General features: G+C 45.2%; 1 protein-coding gene across 12 annotated transcripts in view; it reads right to left on the bottom strand.

The window, feature by feature from the left end:
- TMEM150C (transmembrane protein 150C) overlaps positions 1 to 24,787 on the bottom strand; it is a 40,236-nt gene that overhangs the window by 3,229 nt on the left and 12,220 nt on the right. For 4 of the 12 annotated variants that reach the window (XM_005292078.4, XM_065596038.1, XM_005292082.5 and 1 more), the window contains 6 exons: positions 18,642 to 18,723; positions 16,889 to 16,942; positions 16,735 to 16,767; positions 16,542 to 16,609; positions 8,568 to 8,695; positions 1,416 to 1,593 (listed from right to left, as the gene is read on the bottom strand). In XM_005292078.4, coding sequence (XP_005292135.1) covers positions 1,416 to 1,593; positions 8,568 to 8,695; positions 16,542 to 16,609; positions 16,735 to 16,767; positions 16,889 to 16,942; positions 18,642 to 18,721 — 541 coding nt within the window. In that variant the 5' untranslated portion in view covers positions 18,722 to 18,723. Of the gene's footprint in view, positions 1 to 233; positions 336 to 1,334; positions 1,594 to 8,567; positions 8,696 to 16,541; positions 16,610 to 16,734; positions 16,768 to 16,888; positions 16,943 to 18,641; positions 18,727 to 24,787 lie in introns of all 12 variants that reach the window. The other 8 variants (XM_005292077.4, XM_042856464.2, XM_065596035.1 and 5 more) reach the window with 3 other exon arrangements.

A 24,787-nucleotide genomic window follows, 5' to 3' on the forward strand; every position in this document is an offset into this window, starting at 1 on the left:
CTTTTGGGTCCCAGTTGAGTACCCTAGCCACAGACCATGCTGCCTCTCAACAAGAACAGGATCAGTCCCATTCTGGGCTAAGACTAAACCCACTTATTTCTCCTACCACCCTTTCCAGATCCTCTGCAAAACCAACCATTTTGGGGAAGCCTGGAAACACTGACCTACACCAGTAAAAAGACCATCACTTGCCCATTATACTGAAGAAGAAACAACATAGTCTGAGATCAAACCTTCCTCCGAGTCTCCTAAGGCTTTTTGCGTTGTCTGCCTACTTGGACTCAACTCCGTGGGACAGGGACTGCATCTTTGTCTGGATCTCATGCTGTGCCGAGCTAGAGGATGAGAGGAAGAAAATATCGAGACACATGGGTGGGGGGGAAGGGGAGAGTCCACCGGCGGAGCAAAAACAAACAAAAAACAGTGCTGCCGGCAGAGCGAAATATTGGGACAAATTGCGTCCCGACCAAAGATCGGTCGGGACGCGGGACAAACGCCTAAATATCGTCTGGTCACCCTATGCCGAGCACGCTGCTGGCATTTAACAAACACTGACCTCACACTCCACTGTTACTCTTTTGTCTTATCTACGGTATTAAAACTACCATGCTGGGGACCCAATTCCAACACAAACTTCCCTAACATGGTTAAAACACTTGGACTTCACAGGGCTGGAACATGGTTAAAACAAGATTCAGCTCCTTCCTGCAGTCCGAGACCTGGCTAAACTGGGGGACCTCCACGCTGTAACCGGGTCCCTCAACGCAGTGTAGATGTGACCTTTGACTCTGTTACAGGACCCACTTATCCGCCTACCTTTTCTAGAAGATTGTTGTTTAACCTGCACCCTGAGAAGAAAGGATCACACACATTTATAGCTAAAAAAACGAACAGCCTCCCACATAGCTTCATGCTCAGGATTGGATTTATCACAAAACAGGCCATTAGAATCTGCTCCTGCCACATAGTGCTCCTGTACAAATGACCTAGGACAGGTTACCATCTCTCCGTGTCATAGAATAGCAGGGTTGGGAGGGACCTCAGGAGGTCACCTAGTCCAACCCCCTGCTCAAAACAGGACCAAGCCCCATACAGATTTTTTACCCTAGTTCCCTAAATGGCCCCCTTGAGGATTGAATTCACAACCCTGGGTTTAGCAAGCCAATGCTCAAACCACTGAGCTATCCCACCCTCGCCTGCAAAACAGGGATAACAATATTAACCTACCTCAGGGGGTAAACGTGAGGCTAAATTAATTAGTGGCCATAAATGTTTTGAGCTCCTAGAACAGACAGTGCTATAAAGGGGGAAAGCAGTTTTATACCGTACATTACTTTTTAAATCCCCTCCTTCCATGATAAGCAGGCGTGTTATTCTAGGTGCCTGCAGGTCCAGCAAGCAAGGCAAAAGGATACAAAGGACCACACACAGGGTTATAGTGGCTGACAAGACGACTCTTGGAATCCCAGCTTTTCTTCCTTCATTCTTTAGGTTTATTTTGAGTGTCAAGGCAGCCTGAATCCAGCAGGCCAGGGTCCCAAAACCGAACGTCAGGGAGGTGCCGACATTATGGATTTCTTCATCGCTGGAGAGCTACAAAGAAAAAGGAACTTGTGATTGCTTTGATACATCCCAAAGAAAAAAACATCTATACAATTCCTCAGTGTGATCCTACTTTCGGGAAGAAGGGGTGTAATATTAAAGAAGAATCATCTGTTGCAAAATACACAGCCAATGCTGCTTTCCTACCCCAGTTGCAACATAAAACAACATAGGCATATGGGAGGTCCAGCTGTTTATAACCTAGCTGCTGCTGCAAGCAGAATTTCCTCCCAGACCAAAGAGCAGTGGACCAAGTGATGTCCTGCAAACATCCCCGCCAGCTCTCTGGCAAGGCCGCCGGAAAAAACCATCAAGGGATTTTTCCTGCAGAAAATCCTTTGCTGGTTCTCCACCGTGGCCAGTGCATGCTGGGACAATTCTTTGGGCCTTGGTCAGTGGACATGAACACTGACGCTCATAGTCCTGCAATGAATGAGCTCCGTGCAGGTGGAGCCCCACTGACTTCAAAGGAGTTCCATTAGGACACAGGCATCCTCTTGGTCTGAGCTTGCAGGACTGGGACTGTAGTTACATACTAGCTATCCAGTCACAGTGACTTAATTTAGGGGAGGCCGTCACCTGGGAAGTAACAAGCAAGACAAGGGCATCACAAGCCTGGCTTGGACTCTGACAAAGGGAAGCTTTTTGGGTGAGATTCTCAAAGCCACCTAAGGGATTTGGACACACAATTCCCATTCCAATCAAAAGGAGAGGTGTGTCCAATTTGTCTGGGAAGCTTTGAAAATCTCAGATTTTATCTATAAATAAGAATTTACCTAGAAAAAAGCAACCTTGTTGGGAGTGTCTGCTGCTACTTCACCATGATCAGAGCAAGTCAAATGCACCCTTTGTCAGTGAAGTCAATGGAGGCTCACCGGGAGTGATTTGGGACCATGGCCCTGTCTGATTCAGACTCTGAGGGCAAATGATACATACAGCATTGTGGCTTTTGTTCAAAAAGGCAGGGGCAGACCCTTTGTTTAAGCACCTTGCACACTTTGGAAGCAGGTATAAATAATAGATTCACTTGGTCTTGTCTTTCAGTTTTCCAGCTTGACCTTGACACAGCTAGTGAAATTCACTCCACTCACAAAACGCCTGAGTATTACAGGGCTCTATGTAGGTGGAGTGCAGGGAGCTGAAAGCCATCCATCCACCCCTAGCCCAGGGGCAGGGAGTGGGGCTGCCACTCAGCCAGCAACGAGTTTAGACTTGAAATTAGATGAAGGAATGAAGTTTTGGAATGGCCTTCCAAGGGAAGACGAGGGGCAAAATAACCTAACTGGTTTCAAGACTGAGCTTGCTAAGTGTATAGAGGGGATGGTATGATGAGACTGCCTACAATGGCAACTGCTAGTAACAAATATTTCCAATGGCCGGAGATGGGACACGCGATGCGGAGGGCTTTGAGTTACTACAGAGAATTCTTTCCCAGGTGTCTGGCTGGTGGGTCTTGCCCATGTGCTCAGGGTCTAACTGATCGCCATATTTGGGATCGCGAAGTAATTTCCCTCTAGGTCAGATTGGCAGAGACCATGGAAGGATTTCACCTTCCTCTGCAGCGTGGGGCACGGGTCACTTGCAGGTTTAAACTATGATAAATGGTGGATTCTCTGTAACTTGAAGTCTTTAAATCATGATGTGAGGACTTCAGTAACTCAACCAGAGGCTAGGGGTCTACTACAGGCGTGGGAGGGTGAGGTTCTGTGGCCTGCGATGTGCAGGAGGCCTGACTACATGATCATGATGGTCCCTTCTGGCCTCAAAGTCTGAGAGTCGTTACACCAGCCTATGACCTGGAATAGCAGCAACAGCCCCTCTGCACTGGTTGCACGTGGTACAAGATCCATGTGCAATGGTGAATCCATGGCCTGGCCTCAGACCTCTCTTACCTGCCCTCAGCACTGCCTTCTACATTATGTGGGACCATTTCCATAGTACACACGTCCCTTTGCATGGCTGCACAGCCTCCTCCCCTCCCTCCCTCTATCTATATCTATATTCATTCTCAGCTGACACAACCCCGCCATTACTAAAATGTCAGAAAAATCAACAAGAAATTAGCTCTTGGATGAAGACCGCCTGTCTCAAGCTGAAGTGATAGCGGTTTGAAAGGGGAAATGCTTAGAAGAGCTGGCCTAGACATTGTCTCCACCTTCCACTGAAGGTACACAGTCCCCATTGTCCTGTTTGACTCCTCCATAAGCCTGGATTACCAGGTAGCCTCAGTTTCTAGAAATGCCTGTTTTCACCTCCAGCTTGCAAGGAAACCTCATCCCTTCCTGCCAGACAGAGACCTGGCCACAGGGATCCATGCATTTGTTCTCTCCAGCCTGGATCACTGTAACTCACTGGACCTGGAGCTGGATGGGAAGACAATGCCCAGGCTCCAGCTGGTTCAGGATGTAACTGCCCAACTTCTCCATGGCTCAAGCCACTGTGAGCACATCAGCCCTCTGCTCAAGTCCCTCCACTGGCTCCAGTCAGCTTCCCATGCCAGCTTAAGGCTTTGGTCCTAATTTCCAAAGCAATTAATGGATCAAGCCCCAGAGTTACATTAGAGACCGAATTTCCATCTGTGAACCACCGTCATCTCTGAGCTTCTCTGGGACAACCCAGATCATAAAGCCCAGGATGAAGCATGGGAGAGACAAGTCACTCTCCGTCAAATGGATCTGGCTATGGAACAATCCTCCAGAGACGGCCAGGCAATTCCTGATTCTGACCACCTCTAGGAAAAGCTGTGAAACCTTCCTCTTTGAGAAATCCTTTCCACCATAATAATGACAATCTTAACACTGACCCCTCTTTTACTCAACACACACTAAGCAACCAAAACAAACAAACAAACAAACAAACAAAAGGAGGAGGGGAATTAATAAAATCTAAAATAATAAAAAGCCTACCCCCAGAAAAGTGTTTACCCCCCAAAAGGGAGAAGAGCCAGAGATTCTATGCAGTCCACTAAGGATCTGGCTACTGCTATCATGTGGAAGGCATACAGATACTATGGTAATGGGTGGAAATAGAAAACAGATAGATGGTGTGAGCCAACAAGGGACCACGTTACCTTTGCTGTGGTAGCTTTTAGTGCGTTAAGCTCTCTCTCAACATCCCCCAGAGAACAGATCTTGTCCAGAGACACTAACTGTGACGGAAACCCTCTTGGGAGCTGCCACCCGATGTGCAAAAACTACCTCTGCTCCTTTGTGTTCTCTTCCACCCCTCTATATATCTTTTGCATAAGGCGGGAACCCTTTGTCCCTCTGGGTTTCCACCCGCCCTCACTGGAAAAGCACCAGGTTAAAGATGGATTCCAGTTCAGGTGACATGATCACATGTCACTGCAAGACTTCATTACTCACTTGCCAGCACACACATATACAGGAAGACTCACAGGTAAATACAGCCATCTGCAGACAATGAGAGTCATTAAGATTCCAAACCATCCTTAATGGCCCACACTTTACATAATTACAATAGGCCCTCAGAGTTATGTTTTATATTTCTAGTTTTAGATACAAGAGTGGTGCATTTCTACAAACAGGATGATCACACTCAGTGGATTATGAGCTTTGTAATGATACCTTACAAGAGACCTTTTGAATGAAGCATATCCCAGTTACATTATATTCACTTATATTTTTATAAAACCATATAGACTGCACAACGTCACACCCTCCTCCTGAACTTACTGCCAGAGACTTGGACATTGACCATGGCGGAGGCAGTATACCTAAAATTCGTTTTTGGGCTCCCTTATGGGGCAGACACTCCTGTGTCCCCCAAAAGGGAAAGAGACCCTGATCCAGCTGTAGGCTCACAGCTCCAAGCTATGAGAGACCTTTCGCTGGCCAGCAAAATCCCCCCTCTTTCACTCAGGTTGGGTTTGCTTCCAGCTAGAGTCCTTGGGGTTTGTTCCCACCGCAGCAGTCACCAGGACCCCAACTTCCAGCTCCAGGATACATGTCTCTGTGCACCTCTTCCACTCCATTACAGCCAGGTCATGCTTCTGGATCTTAATTGCTTTGTTTCTTAAGTCCAGGTTGGTGGGCAGCCTTTTCCCGGGCAAATTGTACATCAATTTCCATTTGTCTTCCCTCGAGACCATCACTCAACAAGCTGGGATACCACAGAGAACCCCCTCCTGCCAGAACAGGCATCCGTCCCCTCCTGTCTTGCTAGGTTAGACACTCCAGTCAGCTTCAGCACAGACAGAGGTTGGGCCACACCCATCTGCAGTTCACTGAAACTGAGATGCACTCAGCTCAGGGGCTTCTTAGTTAACAGAGACATTCCCAGTGTCCACTGTTCAGTCTTTCTGGGCAATCTGCAACTTGTGTAGTTTTAGCTTCTTTTGATCTTCATTCTTACTTATTTTGCTTCCTTTTCTGTCCTTACTTCCCTTTCCCGAAATAAGCAAACAGAAAATAACAAACCAGTAACCACTTTGTCTGTTCTCCAGCCACCACACTTAAAACTCACTTAAAATCACTACCAGTATCTCAAAGCAATCAGCTGTGCACAGATCCTGCTGACTACGCCACTGTGACGGGTTGGATCACAGAAACCCCCTTGGGAGCTGCCACCCGATGTGCAAAAACTATCTCTGCTCCTTTGTGTTCTCTTCCACCCCTCTATATATCTTTTGCATAAGGCGGGAACCCTTTGTCCCTCTGGGTTTCCACCCCCCCCCCCCTCACTGGAAAAGCACCAGGTTAAAGATGGATTCCAGTTCAGGTGACATGATCACATGTCACTGCAAGACTTCATTACTCACTTGCCAGCACACACATATACAGGAAGACTCACAGGTAAATACAGCCATCTGCAGACAATGGGAGTCATTAAGATTCCAAACCATCCTTAATGGCCCACACTTTACATAATTACAATAGGCCCTCAGAGTTATGTTTTATATTTCTAGTTTTAGATACAAGAGTGGTACATTTCTACAAATAGGATGATCACGCTCAGTAAATTATGAGCTTTGTAATGATACCTTACAAGAGACCTTTTGCATGAAGCATATCCCAATTACATTATATTCACTTATATTTTTATAAAACCATATAGTCTGCACAACGTCACACTAATGCAAACCATGTTGTGGTGTTCCCACTAAGCAATAAGGAAGCAAGGGCATGTACTATGGTGTAACATTGACACGCCTTGGTAGTGGTTTGGCACAAGACCAAAGAAGGGCGCTGTTAACCAGCAAGGTGTGGCTTTATTAAACCAGAATATATAGCCTACAGTGATTTACTGTAACAGCTCTAAAGAACCAGCCTTCGCTAGAGAGGAAAATACTGGAAAGAAGGAAGGAGACCTTTGAGATTTGGTTTCCTAAAGCCAGCCCACCTCTCGCAGCTTCCCCTTCACACAGCTGGACAAGCATCGGGCTACCTCTTACAACTTGGGGGTTCACAGGCAAAACCAAGGCCGCAAGCTGCTAGACACAGGAGAATTGGGCGGTGATGTCAATGAAGCTACATCGAACTGGTGAACACCAGCTGAGAATCTGGCCTAAAGTATCTGATTGGCTCATCCTTAATAAAAAGTCAGACTGGAACATGTTACAAGCCAACACATGATTACTGCCAACTGGTCACACACTGAGCTTGTTTCAATTTTTTTTTTTTTAAGAAAACCGACATATTCTTCCACTTCAATAAAACTAATGGGCCAAATTCTCTGCTGTCATGATACCACTGACTTCTATAGAGCTGTGCCTGCAGAGAATTTGGCCCAGCATTTCTCATACTTGAGCAACAGTTACCAGTCAGAGCTACATTGCTAGCAATCCCATAGGGGGAGATTTTCAAAGAGGATTTAGGAACACAACCTCCATTGACTTTAAATACTTTTGAAAACTTCCCCCTAAGATTTCATGTTTACTTAAGAGACAAGCAGACATATGAGTACAGTGGACACATTCCCACTCTAGAGCAAGCTTGTGGTGTCTCAAAATGACAGCTGACAGCCTGTTTGTAACAATAACACAGGCAGAACAGACTCAGAATTGAAAGAACTACAGTCCGGGCAATGACTCACTGCAGGAAATCTCTTCAGTGTTTATATATAAAGTCCCTCTTGTGGCCAGTCTAAGGATAGGCAGGAGGTAAAACACCGACATACATTCTAATCATAGGTTTCAGAGTAGCAGCGGTGTTAGTTTGTATCCGCAAAAAGAACAGGAGTACTTGTGGCACCTTAGAGACTAACACATTTATTTGAGCATAAGCTTTCGTGGGCTACAGCCCACTTCATCAGATGCATAGAATGGAACATATAGTGAGGAGATATATATTCATACAGAGAACATGAAAAGGTGGAAGTTGCCACACCAACTCTAAGAGGCTAATTAATTAAGATGAGCTATTATCAGCAGGAGAAAAAAAACTTTTGTAGTGATAATCAAGATGGCCCATTTCAGACAGTTGACAAGGCCCTGTGTTGGCAGCCCTGCCTGCTGTTAACATAGAAGTGTGTGCAAGCTCCCAGGGCTGGCCACCCTCCAGTGTAGTCCCCACGTCTAGGCACTTGTCTGTCAAGCCCAGTGCCTGCCCAGGGGTAAGGCGTGCTCCCAGCTGCTGTTGGGTGCCAGGAGATGGAACACCAGGTGTCACAGATTCAAATTTTAAATGTTATTAGGAATAATCAATCATCAGTGCTACTAATGGCAGTTGCCACCTTCCCTTTGCCACCAGGGAAGCAATTTAAGAGGCAGTAGCAGGCCCAGGTAGTGGGCAGGAGGGTATGAGGAGGCCGAAAGCGTGGACAGCCATGCTAACAGCTGTACTCCTGCCATGGGCAGCTCCAGGAGCAGAGAGATCTGTTTCTCACAGCAGGTAGGGCTGATAGATAATGGATGCAACTCTCATGACATGCCCATGGAAATCCAGAAAAGAATGACATGTTAGTTACCAATAAGCTAGAGGGAGGGGGAAGTGGGAGTGGGGTACCTGAAAGTTGCCAAGTAAGGTCATTCCAAACGAGGTCAAGCATAATGCAATCAGTCCGATGACATTCAGCCAGGGGTTTAGCACCTTTGGCTTCAGCTGTATAAAGCGGAGAACGGCAACGACAAGTGCTGAAAAAGGAAACAAAATGCCAGACGCACAGTTAAAAACCCACACAGCACAAATCTAGTGGGTGGGATTTCTAAAAGCACTTAACCCTGCTCCTGGTAAAACTCGCATGAGATGCCATGGGAGCAGAGGTAGGCCAGTGCTAAGTGCTTTTGAACATTCCACCTTGCATTTAATTGCAGAAGATGCAATAGCACAGTAAGTAACTTAGGTAATTCCTTCTTTTCCCTCCATGCCCCATTATTTATTGCTGTCACTTATTGCATCTTGTCTAAAACCTAGACAGAAACTGTACTGGACAAGGACTGTGTCTTTATTATTGGTCTGTAAAGCATTTGACACAGTTTGGACATTATGTACACCACTGGTGATAATAGGATTTGCGTGAATTTTTATTCCATTAGCTACATTTGTGATGAGTTCGATTTGATGATACAACCTCCTCCAGAACCACACGGCAGGGACCTGATCGGAAGCTTGGATCAGGCCCTCTCCCTTCACATTGTTTTATAAAACGAACATTTGAAAAGCGTCCTTGCAAATGTGGGGCACACAACAGGGACAGCACAGAAAGCTTCTTCTCACTGCCCTACCAACTTATCACAATTCTGATCTAGAAGGATCAGCCTCTAGAGGTGAGAGTACAGGTCACTTTGCAGAATTGTCTACTAAGACTGCTAGCAAGGGGAAAAACAAGGACAAGTAGGTGGGAACCTGTCCGCTGGGAAATGGACTAAGTCTTCCATGCTCCTTGCCCATAGCACAAGGCATTTTAGGTAGCTAATGCTGCATTTCGTACAGGACTCAAGATCATCAATGTCATTCTCAGCACACTCCTAACCAGATCAGCACCAGGCAGACCGAGGCAGGGAACTGCCACTTGTAAGCGAGAAGTCAGTTTCCTAATGGGAAAGGAGCTAAAGGAGACATGATAGCTTTAAGAAGTCACAGAATCTCCTTCCTGGACTAGGAATGGTGACTGGCAGCAAGGCATGGGGAAGAAGAATTAACACATCTAGACAAACCCAAATAGGAATTATGGGAGTCTAAGGGACTGAGGTGCCTAAATTCAAATGAAATCCAATGGGAGTGGGACACAACATTTCCCTTATGTTTCTTTTGAAAATCCACTTTAATGTTCTTCAGCCTCCTGCACATACAACCTTGTTGTACAACAGGGGTCGGCAACCTTTCAGAAGCGGTGTGCCGAGTCTTCATTTATTCACTCTAATTTAAGGTTTCACGTGCCAGTAATACATTTTAATGTTTTTTTAGAAGGTCTCTCTCTCTAAGTCTATAACAGGGATCGGCAACCTTTGGCACCCGCCTCGCCAGAGTAAGCATCTTGGCGGGCTAGGCCAGTTTGTGTACCTGCCGCGTCCGCAGGTTCGGCCGATCGCAGCTCCCACTGGCCGCGGATCGCCACTCTGGGCCAATGGGGGCTGCGGGAAGCGGCACGGGCCGAGGGATGTGCTGGCCGCCACTTCCCACAGCCCCCATTGGCCTGGAGCGGCGAACCGCGGCCAGTGGGAGCCGCGATCGGCCGAACCTGCGGATGCGGCAGGCAAACAAACCGGCCTGGCCCGCCAGGGTGCTTACCCTGGTGAGCTGCGTGCCAAAGGTTGCCAATCCCTGGTCTATAATATATAACTAAACTATTGTTGTATGTAAAGTAAATAAGATTTTTAAAATGTTTAAGAAGCTTCATTTAAAATTAAATTAAAATCAGAGCCTCCCGGACCGGTGGCCAGGACCCAGGCAGTGCGAGTGCCACTGAAAATCAACTCGTGCCATAGGTTGCCTATCACTGTTGTACGACTGCATGGTTTGACTAGATCTTCTGTTTTAACAGATATCCATCAAGAATGAAATTCACCTCAGCACAAAGGGCCCAGGATCTGCCTTATAGTCCCTCTTAAGCCCTATTTTAAGGTTTTATGTGGTGCATAAGACCTTGTTCATGCTCTCTGTGCTAAGGTGAATTTCTCTCCTAAGTAGGTTCCATTGATTTAGTTCGGTACATTAAAATATATTCATTCAGCATTAGTATTTTTTTTTTTAAATAATAGGTCAGATTTTTTGATATAAGACAGATGACAGGAGATAGAGTCCTGCACCTCTAGGTCACAGGTTGAAAACTAAACCACATCAGTAGGGACACAAAATAATAACCACTTGGTGGACAGTCATGTAAAAATGAACTGCTGATCTCAGTCCAGCTCTCCTGGAGCACTGTCCATTTTACAGGTGGAATTTTGCTAGCAGCCTCTGTAGAGAGACCAAGAATCAAGCAGACATCCAGAATGAGAACTGGGCTACTGAATCTATTAATGAATTCAGTCCAAACTGGCAAATAGTTCCAGCTACATTTTTTTTTTAAATGAAGAATTTGGTTTTGTTTTGTTTTTGGGGGGGCGGGGGGAGAGAGGAAAATTTTTAGAAAAATGTTGATTTCATTGACCCTAAAAAATTTTTTTATTTTTTTCATTTTGATGAGAAAAACTAAAAACATTAAGTTAAGGTTCAAAATGAACCAATTTTTCAGTTCAGCCGCTGAACCGAAAAATGAATGATTTGTTCACTTCTGTTCAGCACAAGCTCCACTCTCACCCCTACAGATCATGCCTGAGACATAGGAGTAGGGCAGTGTTGGGATGATGGCATTGCTGATGTTCATACTGGACCTGGTCCGTGCATACAGGATTTGGTCCTAAGCCATTGAAATCAGTAAGAGTTTTGTTATGGACTTCAGTGGGATCAGGATCAGGCATAAAATGAAAGTTTCCATGGATTTCAGTTCAGCATGTTGCCCAAGCATTACATTTACCAGGTATTATCCTAAAAGGGTTCCATTATATCTGTTTGACTTGATGCAGAGAAAATGTTTTCTTTAAAGTGGGCTCTAATGAGTTTCACCCTGGACAAAATGCCAACATCAGCAGCCCTCCAGTCAACGCATAGGCATGACTTTTTCATCTTAATTATTTACACTTTCTGTTTTGTAACTCCAACATAACGTGACAGTCTATTTTGGAGGACTACATCAGCCATTATATAGGTGCTTAAATTACACAATCTTCATCTTCACAATGCACCCCAAGGCAGTAATATGGTGAAATGAACTGCCTTTCCGTGCTGGTGCTTCATTATTGTCAGAGTATATGGGAGAGGGAGAATCCTAGCTCATTCACAAGTGATGTGAATGTAAATGTTCAATTATGTTTTGAATCAATCTGTTTAAGAGATAAAGAATCTTAAAATGTTAATTTCAATACACACATTGATCCTGTTCTTAGGATTTTGCCACTGATTTCAATGGAAGACAAATTGGGCATGTCAAGGCTGCTTCCCCACTTTGAACTTTAGGGTACAAATGTGGGGGCCTGCATGAAGACTTCTAAGCTTAACTACCAGCTTAGGTCTGGTTTGCTGCCACCATCCCAAAGCTAATTCCCTTCCCTGGGTAGCCGTGAGAGACTTTCACCAATTCCCTGGTGAATACAGATCCAAACCCCTTGGATCTTAAAACAAGGAGAAATTAACCATCCCCCCTTCTTTCTCCCACCAACTCCTGGTGGATCAAGATCCAACCCCCTTGGATCTAAAAACAAGGAAAAATCAATCAGGTTCTTAAAAAGAAGGCTTTTAATTAAAGAAAAAGGTAAAAATCCTCTCTGTAAAATCAGGATGGAAAAATAACTTTACAGGGTAATCAAACTTAAAGAGCTCAGAGGACCCCCCTCTAGCCTTAGGTTCAAAGTACAGCAAACAGAGATAAACACTCTAGTAAAAGGTACATTTACAAGTTGAGAAAACAAAGATAAACTAACACGCCTTGCCTGGCTGTTTACTTACAAGTATGAAATATGAGAGACTTGTTCAGAAAGATTTGGAGAACCTGGATTGATGTCTGGTCCCCCTCAGTCCCAAGAGCGAACAATTTCCCAAAACAAAGAGCACAAACAAAAGCCTTCCCACTACCAAGATTTGAAAGTATCTTGTCCCCTTATTGGTCCTTTGGGTCAGATGCCAGCCAGGTTACCTGAGCTTCTTAACCCTTTACAGGGAAAAGGATTTTGGAGTCTCTGGCCAGGAGGGATTTTATAGTACTGTACACAGGACAGCTGTTACCCTTCCCTTTATAGTTATGACAGGGCACTATCCAACTACGTGGTACAAACTAACAAGATCTACTGGGCCGACATTTTCAAAAGTGACTAGTGATTTTGGGTATCTCAGTTTTTGGATGACAGTTGAGACATCTTAAAGGTGCCAGATTTTCAAAGATGGGCCCTCAGAACTTTCTGAAAACACGTCTCAAACTAGATACCCAAAAATGTGAGTAATCCCAAAATCACTAGTCACTTTTGAAAATGTCGGCAATTGATGTTTTTATCAGTGATTAAGAGTATTCAAAAATAAGGCAGCAAGGGACCAAGAGAAAAACAGCAATGTTCTCAACAACAAAAAATGTTCCTTCTCCATATCAAAATGGAGAGATGCACATTGATGGTATCCTTTGCTGAGCACTGATGTTAATTATTTTTGCATGTACCAGATGGTACTACCCCAGATGAAAGATCATAAAGCAGCACTGAACCTTGTAGTGTCTCTGAGCTAAAACTAGTAAATCCCAATCTCATTAATTATTTCTTAGAATCATGGGAGAGAGTGGGGAGGGGAGATATAGATGATAAAGGATTAGCATTAAGAGCTAGATGTGATCTGAAAGAGGGAAACTATTTTGGTAATTAACTATAAGCTTCAAAACTAAGTAGAGCTGGTCAGGAATTTTCTTCTTAATCTTTTTTCAATAGAAAATGCTGATTCATCCAAACCAAAACAGTTTGCAGGAAAGGCTTGGTTTTGATGATTTTTCAACGAAAAACAAAACTGAAAAAAGTTTTCAAATTTTTGAAATATTTTGTTTGCAAAATTTTAAATGAGAAATTCCAGTTTTGTTTTGACTTTTCACTTTGAAATGTAAGATAATTATATTTGTAGTAAAAATTAAAAAATAGTTGAAATCGCAATGAAATTATGGAAACAAAATGGTTTCAATTGACCCAAACCAAGATTTTGATTTTTCATCCCAATTCAGGGCAGATTTCCCCCCACCCCCCCACCCCCAATATCTCAGAAGTGCTTACAGCATGAGAAAACCATTTCCTGCCCACCTCTAGAACCAAACATGCATAGCTGTCTCGTGGAATGCTCAGATAGGGCTATAAGAAGGCTGGAAAATATAACTCATTTTGTGGATCAAAGTGTTGAGCACTCAGCCGCTGAAAATCAGGCCCCTTTGAGATGTCTCAAATAGAACACCCAAAAAGTTGCCCACAATCACTAGTCACTTTAGAAAATCTAAGCCCTATATGTACATATTCCAGCCGATTCTGTCAGTCTGTAATGACATTACTATAGATAGTGCTGGATTTGAAGTCAACGGCAAAATTCCCGGGACTGGACTCCATGAATGTATTGAAATGAGTATCCCAAGATCCTCCATGTTTTACTCAGGCAGATTAAAAAAAAATTGAACATTACATTAATTTCCCCTCAAGAATGAACGAAGGGCCCTCCTACCCTAAAATTCTGGCAATAATGGTGCAATAGGACATGATAGGCAGTATATTTTATGGGGGATATTACTGCATGGATGGGGGGTGGAGGGGTGTTGAAGGGAACAAGGCTGAAGGCTAGGTAATCTGAGCACCTGAACAGTGGCTGAAGTGGACATCTGACACAGCCTGACAAAGGCAATATGTTTCAGGGGGAATAGTCTGCTGCTAATGTTGTGTAGCTTTTTATCCTTGCATCCATCTCTGAAGTGACCAGTAACAGAGCTGGTCAACATTTTTAACTGAAAAAACAGCCTTTTCAAAGAATGAACTTTCAGTTTCAGTGTGGTTAAGGTCAATAATGGTACAAGCTGGAAGTAGCCCTCATAAGCATCCAATGTAACAGACATTCAGCCTGCTCAAACGAGCTCTGCTTTATCCCGATAGGGTAATGCCCATAGACATCATAATACATTTGTTGTTGGTGGTTTCCAGCCTTGGGGTTGCATAGCTATAGTTTTCATTGCAATACTGGGTGAGGTTCAAAGAGAAAATGCTGACGACATGTAGCAGGTTTTAGCCTCAACACCTTGTTCGTTCGATCTTTCATTACAACTGCATAAATAACTTTCACTCATTCTCATACACATAAGATCAAATCATGAAATCGGCTGCACGCAGGCAGACTCCTGCACCCACACAGAAACCCGTGGACTTTAATGGGGTTTTGTGTGGGTGCAAAGTCTACAGATCTGATTGTAGGAGTGGGGCTTTAAATTTCAGTACCTCAACAGGGAGATGTGTATTTACTCATGTCAAACACACTGGAATCTGACAAGAAGTTTCCTACATACATATTGTTATATTTGGCTTTGAGGGCAGAGACTGCAATTGCATGTATAGAATTGTATTTAGCTTTCTCTGTGTGTGTCAGGCACGTACACAGGTTATGACCAAGGACCACAGATAGTGTAAACTAGTGCAGTTCCATCAAGTCAGTGGAGGCAGACTGATTTATACTAGCTGAGGTTCTGGTCCAATATATATCCATAAATATCAGTGTGTATAGATGTTGATATTCCCCTACTACTTTCAACTTTCACTCCATCTTAATACACGTATTAGTAATGCAGGGTACAGTACATTAGTAATAATACTACTTAGCTGTTATATAGCGCTTTTCATCAGTATTTCTCTTAATAAAGGAGGTGAGTATCATTACTGTGGCACAGGGAGGTGAAGTGACTTGCCCAAGGACACACAGCAGGCTCGTGGTAGAGCTGGGTGTTGCAATTTACCCCCAAGCCTTAACTCTGCCTTGGAATGATACAATGAAATAACCATATGATGATGATTAAGGCATTATAGTGTTTGTGGTTAAACTTATTTTTAAAGTCATTAGATTCCACCTATCACCACTTTTACAATGTCACTCCAGGGCAGAGTTAAGGCTGTTTGATGCCCTAACTATACCTTTCCATCCTTAACATCTTTTAAGTGTCACCTGAACTCTGATTTTCCTGGGTTTGGGGGAAGATTTGTTGTACTTTTTATATTTAACAAATGGTTCCCTGCTTTAAGTGCAAAACTCAGCTCAGCTCGACTACGGAACTCTGAGTGGTGCTTCCATAATATACACAGCCACGTTGGCAAAGACAGACTCAGTAACAACAGTGGAGCACTAACTCAGTATTATCATTTTGATTCATTTGTCGACGTAGCTTCAGGAGAAAATACTTACGGTATCTCAGGCATAACAAAAAGTTTTATTGACAAAAACAATGAAACATTTTTTCAAGCATTATAACCATCAAGTATTCCTCCCAACTACGTTGGTTAGAAGCTTCACCCTGTCAGAAGCAAGCTGTGAACTTCCATATTTTTACTAATGGAATTTTTTAAAAAAAACCCTCAGAAATAACATTTTGTCAAATGCAATGACCGATTACACAATGTTTCCATGCAGGATTTTATAGTAGCAATAAACAAAAAATATTATTCCATGCATCGAAAACACAGTCATACAGACTTAAGGCTAAGGTGTGATGATAAAAGAAGAGAATAAAATGGAAAGTATGAAGATCAAACATATCCAGCTTTGTTCTGTCTTTTTACAAATAGTTACAAAATAATACTAGCTTCATACTAGCAGCACCTCTTTAAAAGGTTTCAAATAATCAGCTTTAACAGCAACATCTACTGGATTTTACTCATGTTCCAATGACTTGTTAAAGTGAATTAAGAGAGACCAAAAAAAAAAAAAAAAAATTCCCCATGCGGTTCCTACCTAGAAATGCTGCCATGTTCATGACTTGGCTAAATACACAGCTTGCAGGGGGTGCATCACCTGCAATACTTCAAAAATATAAAGTGTATCATTGTAACTCTACTAAGACAGCTAAAGAGAGAAAGAAAGAAATAACACCCATCGATCAGAATGATACGTGGGGAATGGGAGGGGGGGGAGGAGATCCAGTTACCTTATGTAAGGGGGACTTTTGGAACCAGGTTTCCTAAATGACATAAAAACACAGGAGCCAGAATTAAAGATTTTGCTGTTTTGTGTCTCTAATAATATTTGTTAGAAGTTACTGATTTAAAAACAAAACAACAACCACCACCACCACCTCTTACCGATCTGGCACGTTTAATGGAATAATTTTGTTATCTTCCACAGCTATAAAATATCTGTCAAAAGAGGAAAGAAGCAGTTTAGAAAACACAAACAATGCCAATATAAGACCAAGACAACCATGTTTTTTAATTTAGAAATTCATTTGGGACCCAATTCAGGAAAGCACAAGTGTCTAATATCCATTCATATTCAAGAAAGCATTCAAACATGGGCTTCATTTTAAGTATGTGCTAAAATCGCATTGAAATCAGTCACACTTACTTAGCGTTAAGCATGTGCTGAAGTCTTCTATGGATTTGGGCCTTGATTAGTAATGATAATCAAAGCCCCTTGTTTTCCTGAAAGCAATTCTTTTCTACCACAGACTACAACACTGTTTGCTGCCAGCTGACACTACTGATATCAATGCTCAAGCAAGAAAATATGCTGTTCAGTCTTTGTCTTCTGCTTCCGCAGCAGAGAGCCATTAATGGGAGGAAGCATGAAAGCAGTCTAGAGGACACCTTTGGGGATAGGTTTTGTACCTTTTGGTCCCATAGATCATATAATGTAATTGAAATGCAAACAGGCAGTACCACTGTGGGTACTGTGACTGGATAACTAAGGTTCCCGTCCATCTAATTATAGGATAATTGCCATTTAGCCTTATTTTATTTCTATAGTGTTGATGGCTTGTAATTTAAAGATCACCTTAAGGCAAGAGTTCTCATAATGACCACCTGCCCCACTGAATGATATCCCCTCAATATACTGTATCCTGTATAAGCCACTTTCCACCTTTCAAAGTAGCTCTTCTCTCTTTTTTTACATCCAGGGTGAAATCCTGGCCCCACTGAAGTTAATGGGAGTTGTCACTGACTTTAATGGAGAGAGAATTCTACCTCAGATGTTTTCCACATGCTGCAGTAATACAAGTGCGAGATGTGGAAGAGCTGATAAGAGACGAGCCCTTATTTTCTGACTCCAGTCATCTGACATGGGGCAGGATTAAAAAGGTTAATTCCCTGTCACGTGATAGAGGTCAGGATCCAGCGGTTACTGTTACAACTGCGACCACAACGTACATACTCGTCAGTCAGGATATGATTAACGCATGGTTCCCGAACCGTGGCCAACAGTGAATTCCTGCAGGTCTGTGGAGAGCTGGTCGCTTCTCCTCATTTCCAGCTGCTAAATCACATTTTTTAAAAGAAGTTAAGGTACATAATGACTCTCTTAATATTATTTTATTATTATGTGTGAGATGGCCCACGAATCTGTACAGGTGAGTTTGGAGCCATAAAATGCCCCTTTACTTCTCTGGGTACATCCCCTGCATTGCAGGCCACACTGCGTGAGGGGAGAGAAGCCGCTCTGGGCTGCTGCTCCCAGTCCCACACAATGAGTGAGGAGTGGATGGGCCAGGGTATGGGGCGGGTGGCAACTTACCAACACAGAGGAAGAAAGAAGTCGTGCCAGGAAAAGGAGCAAGAGGGAAGCAGGGACCAAAACGTGTCTGCTAGTCATGGGTTGGTCACTGCTCTGCTCCTGGGCAAGGCAGCTCCATCCTGTCGCTTGCTGAAGGCAGATCACCAGCTGCCAATCCAGCCCGATGAAAGCGGTTGCTGGAGTTGCCTCAGTGGGCGCTGAGAGGTCAGTGAGCAACTCTCTCTATTCAGATGTGGTCCGTTCTATTGCAACATTTGGGAATGCCTGATTTACCTCAGTCCCCCCCCCACACATACCCCAAAACCCAAGCAGAAGATCACTTACACAATCCATAGCCCCGCTGAAGTGAACAGGGTGAACACAAGAGGTAAAAACATCCACACGCTGCATTTCTTCCCATCCATGCCTGCTAGAAACAAAGACAATAAAGTGTAATGCAAAACAAAGACAACAGAGGTAAGAGCTACTGGAGACATCGCATCCTTCCCCCCCTCAAACACGTAAAACAAGTCTGACTAGGGTATGTGAAACTGAGAACCTGGTAATGCAGAATGATCACTATTGCTCCTGGCTCATGCAGAGTGATCCTGGTACTCCAAGAGAAACCCCCCTACAATTCAGGGAGAGCACTTGTGCAGTAAGGGACTATTCAATGCATGGAAGGGTCACAGACTCTGGCCCTGATGACCGTCAGCCCAGGAATGAAAAGCAGTCTATAATCCTTGTTAAAATATTAGTTACATTTCCCCAGACCCCCATAGGGTAGGTATTATTTTCATTTTGCAAAAAGGAGAAACTGAGGCACAGAAAAATCACATCGGAGGGAGATTTTCAAATAGGAATTTAGTAGCAGGCATTTTTTAAAGCCTCTCCCTGAGTGATCAGCCCAAGAATACACTGCTGGGATAGAGCCCAACAGCACTAGCTCCCAGTTCTCTGCTCTAACCAGCAGGCCACACTCTCCCTTAAAAATGGCAACCTAGCTTCCCATCAAAACATGCTTGTTACTAAAACCCACATGTGCTTTCTTAGGCCTTGGCTACACTTACCCGCTAGTTCGGCGGCTGGCAATCGAACTTCTGGGTTCGACTTATCGCGTCTAGTCTGGACGCGATAAGTCGAACCCGGAAGTGCTCGCCGTCGACTGCGGTACTCCAGCTCGGCGAGAGGAGTACCGCGGAGTCGACGGGGGAGCCTGCCTGCCGAGTGTGGACCAAGGTAAGTTCAAACTAAGGTACTTCGACTTCAGCTACATTATTCACGTAGCTGAAGTTGCGTACCTTAGTTCGAATTAGGGGGGTAGTGTAGACTAAGCCTTAGTGATGCCCACAGCTCAAATAAAGATTGCCAAGTCAGAGAACTTCCCCCAAATAATTCCTGGTGAGTGAGTGCTCTTTCTCCCCCGCTCCCTAGTTCTCATCCTCAGCTCACACACTGTGCGCAGCAACCAACTAATCTGAGCACTCGGCTGAATTCAAAGGTTCTGCGTTCAAGTGCTGCCATCCTGAATGTCGTTGAGACTAGGAATTGTTAAGAAACTGAATTCTTGACATTTAGATTTAAAGAAGCTATGTGTGAGTGCGCAGATTCTTGATAAATTAAAACGGGCAGAACAGCTCAATTCCACAGGGAAACACTCTCCGGAGGAAAACATGCAAGATGAAGACTTGAAATAACAGGACAGGAATGGGGGCTTGCTATTGCTCCAATGTATGTCATTTAGAAATGCTAATATATGTCACAAGGCTCTTGAAATATGTACATACTCATTCTGTGTGTGTGTGTGTAGTTGTCTATTACATGCACATTTCCTTCAAGCTTGAATAAAGACTAAGAGATGCAAATTGGAAAAAATAAGGCTAAAACATCAACTTTCCTTTCAGTAGGATACCAGCACCTCTTTCACTCCCTCCTGTCTTCCCACCACTCACTCACTACCAGTTGTTGAATTGATATTTCTTTGGAAGACTGAGGATCACCCCGTATCTCAGTGATGATCTGAGGCAGGTTTTAGGATCACTGATTTATTGGCTGAGTTTGCCATCAGCTTGATGGCATTTCTTTGTCTGTCATGTGATAACTTTTGAACATCAAATCCAATCAATTCCAAAATCTCAGAGAATGTCATAGGCATCAATGGCCAGAACCATCTTGATTTGGGGGGAAAGCAGAAAACCAAAAGGGGGAAAATGGGGGACACATGGAGCCCCTGCTATCCGATTAGCAGAGGCACAGCTTCAAGAGAGGTTTGATCGATAGACAACTGACAACTAGCTGATGGCACCTATTAATGCCTTCCAGCATAACAATACCCCAGCTCATCTCTACTTATCCTCCCAATAGAGTTTACTATGTTGACATCCTGAATGACTTATCTCCCAGACTAACAGTGGGGAGGGGAAGAAGGCTTGGAGGGAATGCGGGTGTACACACAGCCCTGGGCATGGCAGAGAGAATGGGGGACCCTGGAATGGGGGTCAAAGATGCTGATGCAGGGAAGGTAAGAAAGGGGGCACACAGAGCCCCTGCCATGTGGGGGAGACTAGAGGACCCGGGAATTGGGGGCATACAGAACCCTTGGCAGGGAGGCTCTCAACAGAAGAGGATGGGAAGGTGGCACACAGGCTGCTTGTGAGGGGGATGGGTGGAAGGCAAAGAGTCCCTGGTGCATGCCATAATCTCAGCCTACCTAAGCTATGAAGTATGCAACCCCCTCAGTTAGGGCTAGATTGTAATATTACGGTCTGCTTTGACTAAGGGGCAATGTGTAGCCACGCTGCTCCAGAACTAGCCTCAGGAGACATTACCATGATTCCTTCCTGGGTTCCCTTTGCTCCAGGGAGGAAATAACCCCATAACCCTAGCAAGTTACTTCCTCCTCAGCTGTGTCATGTGGGAGGCTGCTCTCCCTGTTGCACTGTGACCTGCAATGCAGGTAGCCTACAAAGGCAGTAAGGGGACTGCTTGCATCCCGTGACCCCCGTGTCACAGTCCTGCCCATAGCTGATGACAGGCAGTAACGAAGTAAAGACAGCATTGATGCTGCTGCTGTGATCTAGCCTGGCTCCATTCTCTATCCGCTCTCCGCAGCTGGCTCCTGTTCTGTTGTGTGTGAGGCAGAGACAGGGAGAGTCCATGGGAAGGGCGGCACTGCACTGTAAGATGTGTGGCAGCTTCGCACTCTCTGCTGAAGCTCAGCCCCCAATACTCTGCTCTGCCCTATGGGTATCCGGTATCCCATCTTTCACTCCCCAACCCAGCAGAAGCGGGGATCAATCAACCTCTGAGGAACAGGGTGAATATTTCACATAACTCTACCCCACTTCGCCCCAGCCCCAGCTGGTTAAGGAGCAGTGTGGACAGATGACTGGACAAAATATTACACTCCTCCACGGGCAAAAGGATAGGGATTGCATCATCACTCTTCAAGGCTGGAGGTGGATAGCAGCCAGTATCAGGCATGACTAGGACATAGAGGACCCACAAAGGTAGAAAACAAAATGAGAACACCTGTAGATTCATTGGGCCCATCTGTACCATGAAACTAACCATGTTTATGCATAGTTGGGGGATCAACATGTTATAACAGGGTTTGGTGCTGTCTGCATGGATGACACCAAACTGCCCTGTAACAACAAAGTTAAAAACACAAACAACCCAGGCTTTAGCCCAGGGCTAGATGCTCTTTCACATATTGTGACCACCCAGCGTTATAGCCGTCCACACAGGCAGCACTGAACCATGTTACAACATGGTTAGTCCCCAAGGACCAGGGCCGGCTCTGGCTTTTTTGCCGCCCCAGGCAAAAAAGCCACCAGCCTCCGCCCCCCCCTGCGGGGGGGGAAGGGGAGAGCGGCCGGAGTCCCGGGGGGAGGGCGGCGAGCCCCGGTGGGGGCTCCGCTCTCCCCCCGGCGGCCGGGGGGAGGGTGGCCGGAGCCCTGGGAGGAGGGCGGCGAGCCCCGGCCGGGGCCCCGCTCTCCCCTCAGCGGCCAGAGCGCAGGGGGCAGGGCGGCGAGAGGGCGGCGAGCCCCAGCCAGGGCTCGCCGCTCTCCCCCCGGCGGCCGGGGGGAGGGCGCCAGGGGGGAGGGCGGCGAGCCCGGCCGTGGCCCCGCTCTCCCCGGGGGCTGGAGCGCCGCGCCGCCCCACTCCAGGTGCCGCCCCAAGCACAAGCTTGGTGGGCTGGTGCCTGGAGCCGGCCCTGCCAAGGACATTAAACATCAGTATTTAAAAGCAATCAGTTTCATAGCATACCCAAGCCCCTTGCACACCAAGTAGAGAGAGTATTTAGGACTACTTTGGAACTGGAAGTAATCTGACACAGTTAAGAAAAGGAAACTTCTGCGTGACTTATCACAAAAATCTCGCTGCTAGAGAGATCTACTAGGGAGTTGAGGAGAGTCCCTAAGGAAGCAACGGAAACCCCAGTCTCAGGAAACACAAAACTATCTGGACAAAGCATTAGTAAATGTATAGTTGGGAAACGTACATGAGGATGGACTAGACATAGAACTTTTCCATCTGTAATTTTTATTGCTCCATTTCCACAAACACCACATGAAGAATTCTGTAGTGCAGTTCTAGCTCACAGCCTCTGCTGAAGCAAGCTGCAGATCTGTCTGGGACGCAGTTCTCTCATTTTTCCCCTCTGCAGCCCACAAGAAAAAGGCGACATCCAGGAGCATTAGTGGAAGTTGTCACTCCAGTATCTAGACACACTCACTCGTAGTGACAAGAGTCAGTCCCACTGTGCTGCTGGCTCACCTACAACAAAGCTCCGTCCATGCCAGCGTTTGATGTATCAATGTGTACCAAAGGTTGGCTCAATGCTGCGAGACCATGGCAATGGATTTCCTCATTCCTTCCTCGCGGTTAGAAAGCAGGTGGATACATGCCATGTCCTATCCACACACCCATCACTGCCAAGTCTCCTGTAACTACTGCTTACATTTCTTTACTCTGTTTGTTCCAAATGTTCCTTGTAACTAAGCCAGGAGAATATAACCCTTATATGACAGAGGACGTCAGCGTTTTCTCATGTGTTTTCCTCCCTGAAACAATACTGCAAAGGAGCGAGGCCCCACTGATACAATAAATTAATAATAAAAATACTGTTGATTATTAATACCTTTTTTTAGCCTCTGGCATTTCTACAGTTCTTTTCACACAACGGAACTTTACAAGCTATTTTGACTTCAGACATTCTACAGATGAGGAAACTAAGGAAAGAAAAGTTCGTGTGATTTCCCCAAAGTCAGGCAGCATGTCACGAGCTGAAGTTCTTCAGCCCCTGTTCCACCCACTAGACACCACAGGGAAGTGAAGAAAGATGATGTTCCCCGAGGAAGTTCTGCATCACTGCAGTTGGAAGGAACATTTGAAAAGGTGAACATGGCCTCCTGCTGCGGATCTTTTCCTTTTTGGGGACAAATAAAGGCCTGGTCCAATGTCCACTAAAGTCAGTGGAAAAACCTCCCTTGTCTTCATTGGAAGAGGCCCTCAGTAAACAGTGCTCAATTTAACATTCCCTATGCCAGGGGTAGGCAACCTAGGGCACGAGTGCCAAAGGCGGCATGTGAGCAGATTTTCAGTGGCACCCACACTGCCTGGGTCCTGGCCACCCGTCCGGGGGGCTCTGCATTTTTATTTAATATTAAATGAAGCTTCTTAAACATTTTAAAAATCTTATTTACTTTACATATTCTCACACTTCTTATCAAACTGTCTGTACTGGGCTATCTTGATTATCACTTCAAAAGTTTTTTTCTCTTACTTAATTGGCCTCTCAGAGTTGGTAAGACAACTCCTACCTGTTCATGCTCTCTGTATGTGTGTATGTATATCTCCTCAATATATGTTCCACTCTATATGCATCCGAAGAAGTGGGCTGTAGCCCACGAAAGCTTATGCTCTAATAAATTTGTTAGTCTCCAAGGTGCCACAAGTACTCCTGTTCTTTTAACAATAGTTTAGTTATATATTATAGACCAGGGATCAGCAACCTTTGGCACGCGGCTTGCCAGGGTAAGCACCCTAGCGGGCCAGGCTGGTTTGTTTACCTGCTGCATCCGCAGGTTTGGCCGATCGCAGCTCCCACTGGCTGCAGTTCGCTGCTCCAGGCCATGGGGCCTGCAGGAAGTGGCGGCCAGCACATCCCTCGGCCCGCGCCGCTTCCCTCAGCCCCCATTGGCCCAGAGCGGCAATCCGCGGCCAATGGGAGCCGCAATCGGCCGAACCTGCAGACGCGGCAAGTAAACAAACCGGCCCAGCCTGCCAAGGTGCTTACCCTGTTGAGCCGTGTGCCAAAGGTTGCCAATCCCTGTTATAGACTTATAGAGAGAGACCTTCTAAAAACATTGAAATGTATTACTGGCACGCAAAACCTTAAATTAGAGTGAATAAATGAAGACTCAGCACACCACTTCTGAAAGGTTGCTGACCCCTGCCCTATGCCGTACAGAGTTCAGCTCTGA

The sequence above is a fragment of the Chrysemys picta genome, chromosome 5 (genome assembly GCF_011386835.1).
Source record: "Chrysemys picta bellii isolate R12L10 chromosome 5, ASM1138683v2, whole genome shotgun sequence".
NCBI lineage: Eukaryota > Metazoa > Chordata > Testudines > Emydidae > Chrysemys > Chrysemys picta.